Source organism: Lipotes vexillifer, unplaced genomic scaffold (assembly GCF_000442215.2).
Source record: "Lipotes vexillifer unplaced genomic scaffold, Lipotes_vexillifer_v1.1 scaffold621, whole genome shotgun sequence".
NCBI classification, from domain to species: Eukaryota; Metazoa; Chordata; class Mammalia; order Artiodactyla; family Lipotidae; genus Lipotes; species Lipotes vexillifer.
Genome location: NW_006792411.1, coordinates 1261186 through 1275534, shown reverse-complemented (window position 1 = coordinate 1275534; position 14349 = coordinate 1261186). Strand labels below are relative to the sequence as shown.

General features: G+C 46.4%; 1 protein-coding gene across 1 annotated transcript in view; it reads left to right on the top strand.

Annotated features, from left to right (window-relative positions):
* Positions 1 to 14349, top strand: part of STK10 (serine/threonine kinase 10) — a 132487-nt gene that overhangs the window by 41871 nt on the left and 76267 nt on the right. Inside the window, exon 3 of the mRNA XM_007465538.1 lies at positions 11227 to 11275. Coding sequence (XP_007465600.1) covers positions 11227 to 11275 — 49 coding nt within the window. The remainder of the gene's footprint in view (positions 1 to 11226; positions 11276 to 14349) is intronic.

The window sequence follows — 14349 nt, the reverse complement described above, 5'->3', positions numbered from 1 at the left end:
GTGGGTGAGGGCTGCCCCGCTCAGTGGCCGCACTGTTTGGCCTGGAGCTCAGAGGTGTGGAGGTTCCAGGACTCCACCTACAGGGACTGGCTGCTGAGAAGCTGGAGACATTTTTGTGTTCACTGTTATGTTTTTTTGGGGGGGTCTTATTTCTACAGGTCTCTGTTGAGTGACCAGAAGCCTCTGTCTTCTGTGCTGATGGGGTGTCCCCGTGCCCAGGAGACACTGCCTCTCAGGGTAGGGAGACCTGGGAAGGAAGGGGTGATTGCAGCACCTACCCCTCCCACCCCAAGAAGAAACAAGCCTAGATAGGGAAAGGAGCTTGCCTGTGGCTGCACATTTCAGCAATCTTTGCATCTTAGAGTCAGACAGACCTGGGTTTATACCCTCGTTCTCTCACCTAGGAACTGAGTGGCTTTGGGGAAGCCCTTTCCCCATCAAACCTCAGTTTCCCCATCTGTAAAATAGACGTAACTGCTCACAGGAGTAAGTAAAGGAATGCCTGTAGCATGCTTAGCACTCTAAGGTATGCATTAGGCACTCAGTAATGGCAGCCATCATCTCTATTCTCTTGGGTGGCAGAAGAGGGAGGGGACTGGCTTGCTTTTGTCCAGCTTTCTTTGCAGAAACAGCTGTGTTAGTCTGTGTTGGCTGTTTTGCCCTGATTTCTGGGCATCTCAAAGCCACTGAAATGTTTCATTCATATTTCTTCATTCTTCATAGATTCATTGAGTGAACACTTACTATTCACATACCAGGTCCAGGCTCTGATAATGGATGATATGAATGGACTTTTATAAATATTAACTGCTTATTCAGTGATAGAGTGATGTCCTTCACCTTGTACCCTCAAATGTCAATGTTGAAAATGACCTTACAGATGTTCAAAGCTTCATTTTCCAGGTAGGAAAACTGAGGCTCAAAGCAGGAGAGTGGTTCTGATGGCACTGTCACAGAAGGACAGGGGCAGATCTGGGACTATGTCTAGACCTATAGAAGAGGTTTAATTTTATTTAATTTTACTTCCAGGACTGTTGCCAACATTTATTTATTGAGCCCCTTCTGTGTACCCGGTACTCGTCCCGGCCTCAGGAAGGGCCAGGGAAAGGACGGGACCCAGGCCCCGAGAACCGTGTGGTCTCCAGGGTATGGCTTGAGCATGCCTCAGTTGTCCCCTGCGGATGGTCGGGCCGTGGCAGTGCTGACCCATCCCGCTACTTGGTCCTGCTGCCTGTGGGCTGTACACGTTAATGTCTAAAGCCCTGTGGGTGGTCCAGGCCCTCTCTTATCTGGGCTGTGACATCCTGGCTCCCTTATCTCTGGGTGAGCGAGCTCACTTGGTGTGTGTGAGCTGACCAGTGGGGCCCAGTGAGGGCTGGAGCAGCGAGACAGAGGGGCCTTTTCTTCCACCACCTGGGGGCTGTGTCTCGAGCTTGTGGCTTCCTTCTTGAGGCACAAGGAAGAGAGGATGGGGTCACTAGGTCTCTTCTATCGGGGAGACAAACAGAGCTGACTTGGCACCCAAATACATCCCAGTTCAGGTCCTGGCCCTGATACTTACTATTTCTGTGACCTTAATCTCTTTGAACCTCAGTTTCCTCGTATGTAAAATGGGAATAAAGTATCACCAAACGCTGATAATAATTGGTAACATTTATCAAGCATTTTACTTACTGTGTGCCAGGTAATGTTCTAAGTGCCAGGCATCCATTATCCTGTTTAATCCTCCCAAAAACCCCATGAGGTAGAGGCATTTTTTAGGATACCCACTTCAAATGGTGAGTGTAAGATAATCCATGCAAAGTTTATTCTGGCACAGAATAAACTCTCGATTCCTGTTAAATGTCATGGGTGGGGAAACTGAGACTGACCTGGGTTAACTGACTGGGCAACTGCTTACATCCTGAGGAGGTTGAGGGTGTGGAGTGAGACTATATGGGAGAAGCCGTGCACAGGTGGTGTTTTCCAAGTGTGTTATTTGGAAGGGTGGAAGTCAGCTTGGCATGGCACTGTGGGGTCAGGGTTTAGTCCTGAAGGGTCGATCAGGTAGAGGAGAGATTTGGAATTCCGGCTCTCTCAGTCCTAAGGAGTACTGAGCTGATTCCTCATTTGCAACAGCTCCAAAGAAGTTTTTTTTTTTTTTTTTTGCGGTACGCGGGCCTCTCCCTGTTGTGGCCTCTCCCGTTGCGGAGCACAGGCTCCGGACGTGCAGGCCCAGCGGCCATGGCCCATGGGCCCAGGCGCTCCGCGGCATGTGGGATCCTCCCGGACCGGGGCACGAACCCGTGTCCCCTGCATCGGCAGGCGGACTCTCAACCATTGCGCCAGGGAAGCCCCAAAGAAGTTTTTTATTGTAACCAGTCCCAGGGCAACTCTGAGAGGACACTGGCCTGAGAGGGAAGAGAGTACTTGATCTGAGCTGTGCAGGTGCAGTGCTAAATTCCCATGGCTAAAATAGTGCAGGAACAGGGTAGGTGCCTAATAAATGCACGGATGAATGAATGGATGAATGATAGGAGGGGTGATGTGGGCTGCCAGGATCATGTAGCAAGACCGTGACCCTTATGCTACACCATGACAGCTGCTTAATCTAAACTGATAGGGGATCAAGGTAAACACAGGTTTCCAGTTTCCTTTGGCCTCCAGCCAGAGTGGAAAGCCAGCAGGACTGCAGGCTGTCCCCTGTCGGGCACCCTCTGAACATGTTTATGGGCTGAGGTCTCCAGGGAAACAAAGAGCTCATGAGTACAAAGGCAAAAATATTTACTATCTGGTTCCTTACAGAAAAACTTTGGTGACCCTTGATCTAGAAAATGGAGATTAGTATTGTCTTCATCTTATAGAACTGTGTGAGGATTAAATGAGGGACTGTGAATAAAGGGCCTGGGACAGGGCTTGGCACATAGTGTAAGCAGTTTTCTGAGCTGAAAAGCACTTGGGTCATATTTTCAGAGCCCAGTCTCTTGCCCTGGGAGCCCTCCCCCAGGTACTGGCAACCACTAATCTCCTTTCTGTCTCTATGGATTTGCTTATTCTCGGCATTTCATACAAATGGAGTCACATAATCTGTGGCCTTTTGTGTCTGACTTTTTTCACTTAGCATAATGTTTTCAAGGTTCATTCATATGTATCAGTGCTTCATTCCTTTTTATGACTGAATAATATTCCATTGTATGGATATGCCATATTTTATTTTTCCATTCATCTCTTGATGTATACTTGGGTTGTTTCCATCTTTTAGCTATTGTGAGTAATGCTGCTCTGAACATTGGTATACAAACGTCTGTTTGATACTCTGCTTTTGGTTCTTTTGGGTATATACCCAGAAGTGGAATGCCAGTTCATAAGGCAATTCCATTTTTAATTTTTTTAATTCTAGTTTTAATTTTTGGGGAACTGCCATACTCGCTTCCACAGTGGCCACACCATTTTACATACACCGGGTTCCCATTTCTGTACATCCTTGCCAACATTTGTTATTTTCTTTTTTTTTTTTAAATAGCCAGCCTAATGGGTGTAAAGTGATATCTAACTGTGGTTTTGACTTGCACTTCCCTAATTAGTAATGCTGAGCATCTTTTCATGCATTTCTTGCCTATTTGTATATCTGTAAATGTCTGTTCAAGTATTTTGCCCAATTTTTTTGTTTGTTATTGAGTTGTAAGAGTTCTTTATATATTCTTGATATTAGTCCCTTATCAGATATATGATTTGCGAGTAGTTTCTCCCATTCTATGGGTTGCTTTTTCACTCTGTTGCTAGTGTCCTTTGATGTCCAAAAGTTATCAAATTTGATGAAGTCCAGCTGATTTATTTTTTGTTTTTGTTGCCTGTGCTTTTGGTGTCATAACAAGGAAATCATGGCTAAATTCAATGTCATGAAGCTTTTCCCTATTTTTTTCTTCCAAGAGTTTTGTAATTTTACCTCTTACATTTATGTCTTTGATCCATTTTTAGTAAATTTTTGTATATGGTGTAGGGTAAGGGACCATCTTCATTCTCTTGCATATGGGTAATTCAGTTTTCCCAACAAAATGTGTTGAAAAGACTGTCCGTTTCCCGTTGAATGGTCTTGACACCTTTGTTGAAAATCATTTGACTGCATATGCAAGGGTTTATTTCTGGGATCTCCTTCCGTTGGTCTATATGTTTTTATGCTAGTACCTCACTGTTTTGATTATTGTAGCTTTGTAGTAAGTTTTGAAATCAAGAAATGTGAGACTTCCAACTTTCTTTGAACAGTTTCTTACAACTGTTCTTTTTAAGATTGCTTTGGTTATTTGGGGTCCCTTGATATTCCATATGCCACATCTTTTTTTATCCATTCATCCATTGATGGACACTTGGGTTATTTCCATATTTTGGCAATTGTAAATAATGCTACAGTGAATGTAGGGCTGCATATATCTTTATGAATTAGTGTTTCATTTCCTTTGAATAAATACCCAGAAGTGGAATTGCTGGATAATATGGTAGGTCTATTTTTAATTTTTTGAGGAACCTCCATACTGTTTTCCACAGTGGCAGCACCAGTTTACATTCCCACCAACAGTGCATGAATGAGGGTTCCCTTTTCTTCACATCCTCACCAACTTTGTTATTTCTTGTCCTTTTGATAATAGCCATTCTGACAGGTGGGAAGTGATATCTCATTGTGGTTTTGATTTGTATTTCCCTGATGAGTAGTGATGTTGCACATCTTTTCATGTGCTTGTTGGCCATCCATATGTCTTCTTTGGCAAAATGTTTATTCAGATCCTCTGCCCGTTTTTTAATCAGGTTGTTTGGTTTTTTTGTCATTGAGTTGTATGAATTCTTTATATATTTTGAATATTAACCCCTTATTGGATATATGGTTAGCAAATATCTTCTCCCATTCAGTAGATTGCCTTTTTATTTTGTTGGTGGTTTCCTTTGCTGTGCAGATGCTTTCTAGTTTGATGTAGTCCCATTTGTTTATTTTTGCTTTTGTTGCCATTACCTTTGGAGTCAGATCAAAAAAATATATTGCTAAGACCAGTGTCAAGACCGATGTCCACCTGTGTTTTCTCCTATGAGGTTTATGGTTTCTGGTCTAACATTTAAGTCTTTAATCTATTTTGAGTTGATTTTTGTATACGGTGTAAGATAGTGGGTTCAGTTTCATTCTTTTGCATGTAGCTATCTAGTTCTCCCAACACCATTTATTGAAGAGAGCATCCTTTCCCCATTTTAGATTCTTGCCTCCTTTGTTGTAGATTAATTGGCCATAATATTCATGGGCTTATTTCTGGGCTCTCTGTTCTGTTCCACTGATTTGTATGTCTGTTTTTATGCTGATACCAAACTGTTTTGATTACTATAGCTTTTGTAATATAGTTTGAAATCAGGAAGTATAATTCCTCCAGCTTTGTTCTTTCTCAAGATTGTTTTGGCTATTTGGAATCTTTTGTGGAATGGGTATGTTGTTAATTGTCTTGGATATGTATCTAGGAGGGGAATTGTATGGATCATATTGTAATGTCATGTTTAACATTTTAAACTGTTAACATTTAGACTGTTTTCCAAAGTGCCTGCATCATTTTACTTTCCTACTGTCGGTGTATGAGGGTTCCTATTGTCCATATTCTTGTCAAACACTTTTCATTGTCCATCTTTTTTTTTTTTTTTTTGCGGTACGCGGGTCTCTCACTGTTGTGGCCCCTCCCGTTGCGGAGTACAGGCTTCGGGCGCGCAGGCTCAGCGGCCGTGGCTCACGGGCCCAGCCGCTCCGCGGCGTGTGGGATCTTCCCGGACCGGGGCACGAACCCACGTCCCCTGCAACGACAGGCGGACTCTCAACCACCGCGCCACCAGGGAAGCCCCATTGTCCATCTTTTTGATTCTAGGCATCCTAGCAGGCATGAAGTGGTATCTCACTGTGGCTTTGATTAACCTTTCCCTAATGGCCAGTGATAGCATCTTTTCCTGTGCTTATTGGCCATTTCTATATCTTTTTTGGAGAAACATCTCTTCAAATCCTTTACCTATTTTTAAATAGAGTTATTTGTCCTTTTATTGTTTTATTTTAAGAATTCTTTATATATTCTGGATACTAGCCTGTTGTCAAAAATATATGACGTGCAGACATTTTTCCCGTTCTGTGGGTTGTCTTTTCACTCGTTTGATAGTGTCCGTTGATGCACAAAAGCTTTTAATGTTGATGAAGTCCAGTGTATCTGTTTTTTCTTTTATTGCTTGTGCTTTTGGTGTCACTTCTACCTACCTGATCTTCATCATGCCCCTTGATATACACACACTCAAAGGCCCACAAATCTTTTTTTTTTTTTAAAGATGGGAGGGGGGGCTTCCCTGGTGGCGCAGTGGTTGAGAGTCCGCCTGCCAATGCAGGGGACATGGGTTCGTGTCCCAGACCGGGAAGATCCCACATGCCGCGGAGCGGCTGGGCCCGTGAGCCATGGCTGCTGAGCCTGCGCGTCCGGAGCCTGTGCTCCGCAACGGGAGAGGCCACAGCGGTGAGAGCCCCGCGTACCGCAAAAACAAACAAAAAAAAGATGGGAGGGTATTTAAATAATGATATTTATACTTATTTTTAAAAAACACTCATTGAAATACTCTTCTGTTTCAATCTGACCATCTCTAATAAGGCAAATCCCTAAAGCCTCTTTGCCAATACCCAGGGCTTCTCAAACCATCATTTGGTAAAGGCTCACCTGGATGATCTTACATCCTCCCCAAGCCCCTAGCTCCTTGGTTAGAGGCAAGAAGTAAAGGAAACACTGATGATGAAGTTCAGGTTAATTAAGGAACATAAAAGAAATGGTAATTCCACCAGTTTGTCCCCAAGCTTTCTGTACCACCATCTTACATTATGTTTTTGGTAGGCGGAGGAGACATGTGACTCTAGGGTCCAGACCTCTCGCTCTTTTGCGAATTCCTATAGAGCAGTGGTTCTTAAAGTATAGTCAGGGGGAGAAGCAGCAGCATCCCTGGGGCATTTGTTCAAAATACAGATTCTTGGACCCTCCCCCAGACCTACTGAATCAGAAACTCTGGGGTGGGGCCCGATTATCTGTGTTTTATCAAGCTCTCCAGCTCCAGGCTGGGTTAACCACTGTGGCCACAGGTTCTGGGTAATTATAGTCACGATGTGCCTGCACCAGTCACCCCTGTCTGCGTCTGCCTCTGCCTGTGGTCTTAGGGCAGGGACCTGTCTGAATCGTCCTGGGTCCCCAGGCTTGTCATAGACTAGGAGCTCAGGTAGTGTTTGTTGATCAAATACTTCTTTCGTGGCCCCCACTTTGCCTAGCAATGTGAGCCCTTTGGTAGACTCTCAGTTGTTGATGAGTTAAGCTGATCACAAACCTCCCTTCACCAGATCCCGGGAAAAACCTCGGTCACAAGCTGCTTGCTGCCCTCTCGAGGAAGAGTGATGGATGAGCCTCTGATGGGTTCTAGGAGTCGGTCCTTGGTACTGGGAGCCGTTGGATTTGAGGCTTGGTGGGGGCTTAGAGGCCGTCAGCTTTGTACCCAGGAACCCTGGATCCTGAGGAGCCTCCTTTCATCACAGGATGCTCTGGGCATGGTCCTGCTGGGGCCTTCATCGTGGATGGGCACAGCCCCATCCCCCTTCAGATGAATAGATGGGTCTGTAGCCATGGGTGATTTTAGGCCAGTACTTTCCATTAAAAAAAAAGAGTACTTCTAATATAAAAATTTATTTTACATATTAGTTGAATAAAATATGGAAAATACATGAAAGTACAGAACACCGGTAATCCTTCTGTGAGTATTGATGTATGTTTCCATTCTCTTTTCTAAGCAGGCATATTTAGTAATTTCCTAAGGCATCAAGATGATTTTTTTCTTTATTGTTTTTATTGCCTTTATTGAGATTATTATTTTATTAATTAAGCCTCATGCATTTCTGTAAAAGCCCTGAGAAGTTTATAATATAAGCCCCCTGTGACCCTACCACTGACAAGCTGAAAGGTAAAGTGTTAAGATACATGGTTCTCTCAGTGAGAGAACCATGTCATGAAAGGGACATTTTTTTTTTTTTTTTTGGCATCACATAAAAGGCACCAAGACATGAAGCTTTTCAAACCAAAAGGACAAAAAAAAAGCAACTTTAAAAAAAAAAGAAGAAAAATCAAACTTTATTTTGCCACATGTGAGAGTACAGCTGGGCAGAATTACAAAAAGTTAATTAATGGGACATCAACTCTGATTAACTCTGAACGAGCACTGCTGTTTCAAAAAAAAAGCTTCGGGCTTCCCTGGTGGCGCAGTGGTTGAGAGTCTGCCTGCCGATGTAGGGGACACAGGTTCGTGCCCCAGTCCAGGAAGATCCCACATGCCGCGGAGCCGCTGGGCCCGTGAGCCATGGCCGCTGAGCCTGCGCGTCTGGAGCCTGTGCTCCGCAACAGGAGAGGCCACAACAGTGAGAGGCCCGCGTACCACACACACAAAAAAAAGCTTCACAGTTTGAAGTGCGGGTTACAGCAGTGGTCCCCAACCTTTTTGGCACCAGGGACCAGTTTCGTGGAAAACGATTTTTCCGTGGACCGGGGTGGGGGGTGGGGGGTGGGAAGGTTTCGGGATAATTCAAGCGCATTACATTTTTTGTGCCTTTATTCCTATTATTATATCAGCTCTACCTCACATCATCAGGCATTAGATCCCAGGGGTTGGGGATGCCTGCGTTACAGGGCAGTAATCTCCTAAAGATAATTCCTCGGGGTCCATATGCAAATTGTGACGTGTTATAGGTTTAATCCTGGCATAGAATGAAAAGTCGGTACATTTATTCATGGGAATAGAACCAAAGCTAAGCTCAGAGCTTCCCAGCAGCCAAGGCAAAATAATAATAACTAAAAAAATACGGGAAGGGCAAGGGGTCATGGAGCTCTCGAATTGCAGAAGAGGAAGCAAACCAGAATGGCACAATGCTCAAGCTTTCCTAGTGCTGACCTGGGAGAGGAGGGGTCATGGGGGACCTTGAGTAAGGATGTTGTGTAAGGGACAGTTTAACTGAAAGATGCAGGAACTGCCTGGGTTTGACCACTTCTCATACTGACTGTTGATACAGCAATGGGTGTGTCGATGAACTGTAGTTCTGGGAAGGCATAGTTTTGTAGGAGGACTAAATAACGTGGTCTAAGTGGGACACTTTCTAGTGATTTCCTTTGCTAGATTCGACAGGTGCATATTAGCTGGTGTGGCTTTTGTGTTGGGCATGTCATTGACTATCTTGATGATGTTGGAGGGAGAGAAGCTTAGTGCCATTTTACAGACGAAGAAATTGAGGCTCAGGGACACTAAGTGGCTTACCCGGGGTCACATAGTTTAATTAAGAGGCACTACCACCTTTTCCTCTTCAGCTGCCCCCTGTTAGAGAAGGGAATGGCTGAGCCTGTCCTGTGTCTGCTGTGTGTGAGGCTCAGGCTTGTTGCTTTATAAATACCACCTCATCCAATCATTACAGTAGTTCTGGGGGCATCCATAGTATTATCCCATTTTGCAGAGAGGTAGGTCATTGCCAAGGCCGCAAAGATAGTAGCGGGTGAGGAGCAGGGGATCCCAACCTGGGTTTGGTGGTGGGACTTCAGGGCGTGTAAGAAGTCAGTGGAATTGCACACAAACATTTGTTTGTATTTGCATTTTTCTGTGTGAGAGGAGAGAGGGTGGCTTTCATGGGGTCTCAAAAGACAACACGAAAACCAAAAAAGCCTGAACCTCTGAGCTCAAGGAAGGAATCATAGGAACAGCTCATACTGACTGAGCCTCACCCGCTGCCCGGCAAGGCCCGGATGACTTTGTCACTCCTGTGGGGTTCGGGCGTGTATCCCACCATCTTACAGGCCACTTAACTAGTAAGTGGCCTTGCTTGGTGACTAAATTTGGCTTCTTTTCCGCCACTGCCTCTTGTAGCTGGGTTTTTTCTAACAATTAACAGGATTTGGGGTTCTCTTTTGTGGAGCTGAGGGTTATTAAAAGGCAGAATGATACACTGAGCTTCGAGAGGTCAGTGCCTGTGTCCAGGTCACCCTGACACCTGGGAACAAGCCTGGTTCATTGGTGGTTGGTTAAATGAACAAATGAATGAGTGAGTGACTGGGAGAAAGTAGTACCACTTCCTAGTGTTCTGGGTTGCAGGACATTAATCCATCTCTGATGACTTTTATTTAGGACGACAGTCACCAAAGTGGTAGAGAGGTAGTCTGGGGGAGCTGGGGTCAGGCCTGATGTTCCGATGGCCAGGCAGGACCAGAGCGACTGTAGGAACGTCAGAGGCCAGGTCTTTCCTCCCCGGCAGGTGGTGGTGTGTGAGTGGGTGGGTGGGTGCCCCCTTGCATCGCTCCCTCCCATGGTGAGGAGCCTTGCACAGCGTGTGGCAGGCCTGTCTGCTGTCCTGGGCTGGGAGGGCGGTGCAGTCTTGCTACCCCTGGTCCCAGTATCTCTGGTGTCCCTGGCCCAGCTTAAAGCCCCCTGCTTGACCTCCTTTGGTTTCTTGCCCCCAGGGGTGTCCTTCCCCCTAAATATACTTAGAGCTGGGGCCCAGCTAAGAGTAATAGCATCAGCAGCCCCATCTTACAGCTGAGAAAACGGGCTCACACGATGGAAGTGACTTGCCCAAGGTCACAACTAGTGAGCCGTGGGCTTGGGACTTGGGTCCAGCCATGCCTCACCACATTCTCCTGTTTACATTGCCAGGAAGCCTCTGGAAGGGCAGCCACAAGCTTAGAGGCCTCATCGAAACCTTAAGGCTATTTCTCCGTCCTCTGGCTGGAGAGCTGGCTCTGGCCCAGCTGGGTCATGGCTGAGGTTTCCTTTTCTATTTAGAGCGACGAGCCTTCTTGACCGCCCTGCAGGCACTGTGTCTGCCTCTGCTGAGCTTGGTTGGAGGGACTTTACAACAAGCAGGGGCCGGGAGCCCGGAGCTGGAGGAGATGCTGGGAGTGCCTTAAATTTTGTGTCACTTTCAGCCTTCCCCACCCACCTCTATCAGCACTTTAAAAAACAGAGAAAGCATCTTCTCATATATGATAGGAGCCTAGAGTGGGGCAGGAAGTGTGAAGATGGGAGTGGACCAGAGAGGGAGGGCCTGTGTCAACACCCACGGCACTTTTTACTCTAATTGCCCTTTTCCATCCGCCGCGCTGGGCTGGGAGCCTCTTGAAGGCCTGGATCTGGTGGCTCTCCCAGGCGTCTGCTCATTGTTACTTTGCCTTGTATTTTCTGCAGATCATGATCGAGTTCTGTCCTGGGGGAGCTGTGGACGCCATCATGCTGGGTGAGTTTTTTGCTCTTTGGTTTTTTTCTTGGCGCGGCATGCGGGATCTTAGCTCCCCGACCAGGGATCAAACCTCTGCCCCCTGCGGTTGAAGGGTGAAGTCCTAACCACTGGCCCACCAGGGAAGCCCCCTGGGTGAGTCTTCCTTCATGCAGTGCAGTGGTCCTGGTGTTGGCGCTGCTTAGGACTGGTGTCCATCACTCCTCTGCCCCAGTAATGCCCGTGGCCTGTTTGAGTACCTCCCCACTCTGTCCCATTTTGGGAGCAGGGGCTGGGTTACTGGAGAGGATGCAGGACACTTGGAAGACCAACACTTCCCGTTCAAAAAGCCACATGACCTTGAGCGGGTCATTCTCTCCTTCAAGCCCTCGGCATAAGACAGGTGTGGTGCCCCCTTGCCGGACCCCACGGTACTCTTAGGAGGTGAAAATGAGACACCTGAGGGAGGTTCTTTGTAAGGTGGGGATCCCCACCCATTCTATGAGAGCTCAGTGGGGAAGTTGTTGATCCAGGCAAGCTTGAGCAGTAACAAAAAATATATATTAGTAATCACCTCTGTTTTTTGAATGGCCACTATATGCCAGAGATTGTGGTAGCTGCTTTCATGTATATTATCCTCATGTATAAAATCAAGAGCATCTCTGTTTTATTGACCAGACTGATGCTTAGAGAGGTTAAGGAGCTCGCCCAGAGTCACACAGCAGAGCTGAGATGTGAACCCAGGCCTGGGGGATGCTGTTCCTACTTGCTGCCCACCCTGCATTATCCTTTGCTTTTGCCAGCCTGGTGAGCAGTGAGTGAGGAGAGGTTGAGAGTCTTGGGCCCAGAAGGTCGAATAACATGTCCGGGATTCTGGGGCAGTTCGGGAGAGGAGAGGCCCTCAGTATAACATAGCACCATTCAGCCACATTTTTATTGTGAAGAGGGTGTTTTCTCCCTCAGTTTATCTCAGGAATGTCTCAAATTTATGGCAGCCCTTTCCCATCCTGAGCTATAGAATGCTGGCCTTCCTTGCAGAGCCTCTTGCCACTCCCAGAGTTCCCAGGTGGGTAAATGACAGTGGGGAACAGGATACGGGCACTTGTGATGTGGCCCTTGGGTGTGCCTTCTCCCAGCAGAGATTGCCTTTGAAGATTTTCATTGTTTTGGGTAGAATCTGACAACGTAAAAATGATGGTCTTGTGTGAGTTGAGGTGCTCTAGGTTATAAGAGCTATTCAGACTGGTTTAGAGAAAAAAAAAAAAAAGTTAGGGGATGTGGGAGGGAGAATTTATTTGCACTAATAACTGAAAAGTTTAAGGGTGTCAGGCTTCAGGCACAGCTTGAGCTAAGGGTTTTAAAAACATTGTTGTAAGAACTTGGTTTCCTTCTCCAACTCCTGGCCCTACTTTCCTCTGTGTTGGCCCCATTCTCATGCTGATTTTCTGTTCTTGGTGACAAGATGGCTGTGGGAGCTCCAGCCATCACATCAGAATTCCAAATAGCAGGATAGAAGAAGGAAGGGTAGGACAGGTCCACAGAAACACATCCCACTGCCACTCTTTTAAGATGCCGCAGAAGCCCGACATGACACCTCCATTTTCCTCTCACTGGCTGGAAGATAATAACACATAGCTGTAAGGGAGGCTGAGAAATGTGGTCTTCTGGCTGGTTGGCCCTATGTTTGGATATTTAAAAAAGAGGGGAGAATGGGAACCAACTAGCAGCCTGCCTCTCCCGGTTTAGCTGAATGAGACCTAGGGGAGGATATCAGAGAGGGAAGAGGCACGGATGAGTCCCAGGTCCTTGAGCTCATTCACAGCTGGGGCATCACCCCAGGCTATTGCTCAGCCAGCAGGCAAACTCACCCTGGGCTCTCTGTCTCACGTCTCCTGGAGGAACCGACTGCTCCAGCCCCAAGTGGTTTGCTCCTTTTTGGTGGCAGCAGTTAAAGGAAAAGTGCCATCACCATTTTAGAAATCAAGGTGGGAGAAGAGAAGCTGGGACAAGGAGAGCCAGGTTCTGGCTGCAGCTCTGTGGTCAGGGGTGGACTGTCCCGCAGATGACCGCCCTGCTCAGAGGGCCTTTCTGCCCTAGGTTGCCTCCCATCGCCTTGCAGAGTTGTACAAAGTGATGAGCCTGGGCTCGGGGTCCAGGCTTCCTGAGGTCCATCCCAGGTTCCTTGGCTTGGTAGCTGTGGGGTCCTGGGCTGGCTCCTTTACGGCATGGGAAGAACATGCACGTGGCACATCACCACATGGCCATCTTAGTTTGTTCTGATCCTGTTGGCCACGCCTTGCTAAACATTTTGGCTCTCAGCCCTCCTGAGAACAGTAGGGTGAGGGGCAGGTCTGGATGTGGTTTCAAAGGGGACTTAGACTCATCTGCAATAGACTCATCTGCAATGTTGCAGCTTCTTTTATTAAGAAGAAAGTATTCATGTATTGCTGTGTAATCAAAAATTCATCTTAAAAATTTATCATACTGTGTGATTCCAATTATATGCCTTTCTAGAAAAAGATGAAACTATTGGGACAGGAATCAAATTAGTGATTGCTTTGGGGCTGGAATGGGGGTGAAAGGGGCACAGGGGAATTTTGGGGAATGATAGAAATATGTATTTTATTAATAGTGGTGCTGTTTTTGTGAGTACATACATTTGCCAAAGTTCATAGAACTCTATACCCCCAAAAAGGTGAATATTACTGTATGTAAATTATATCTCAATAAACTGGACTTTAAAAATGTGTCTTATCTATCTCCCTCACTGGATTATTGTAAAGATTAAATGAAATAATGTACCCAAATCCTTATCCCTGTGCCTAGTACATTGTAAAGGCTCCAAAAATGGTGGCGTTGAGATCATGATCATCACATCATCACTTTGATTTTTCCTGTTTCATTTATGTAAGTAAATCACACATGAGCCAGGCTCATTTTTGACATTTAAAAAATTTGCTGCAGGGCTTCCCTGGTGGCACAGTGGTTGAGAGTCCGCCTGCCAATGCAGGGGACACGGGTCCGTGCCCCGGTCCGGGAAGACCCCACGGGCCGCGGAGCGGCTGGGCCCGTGAGCCATGGCCGCTGATCCTGCG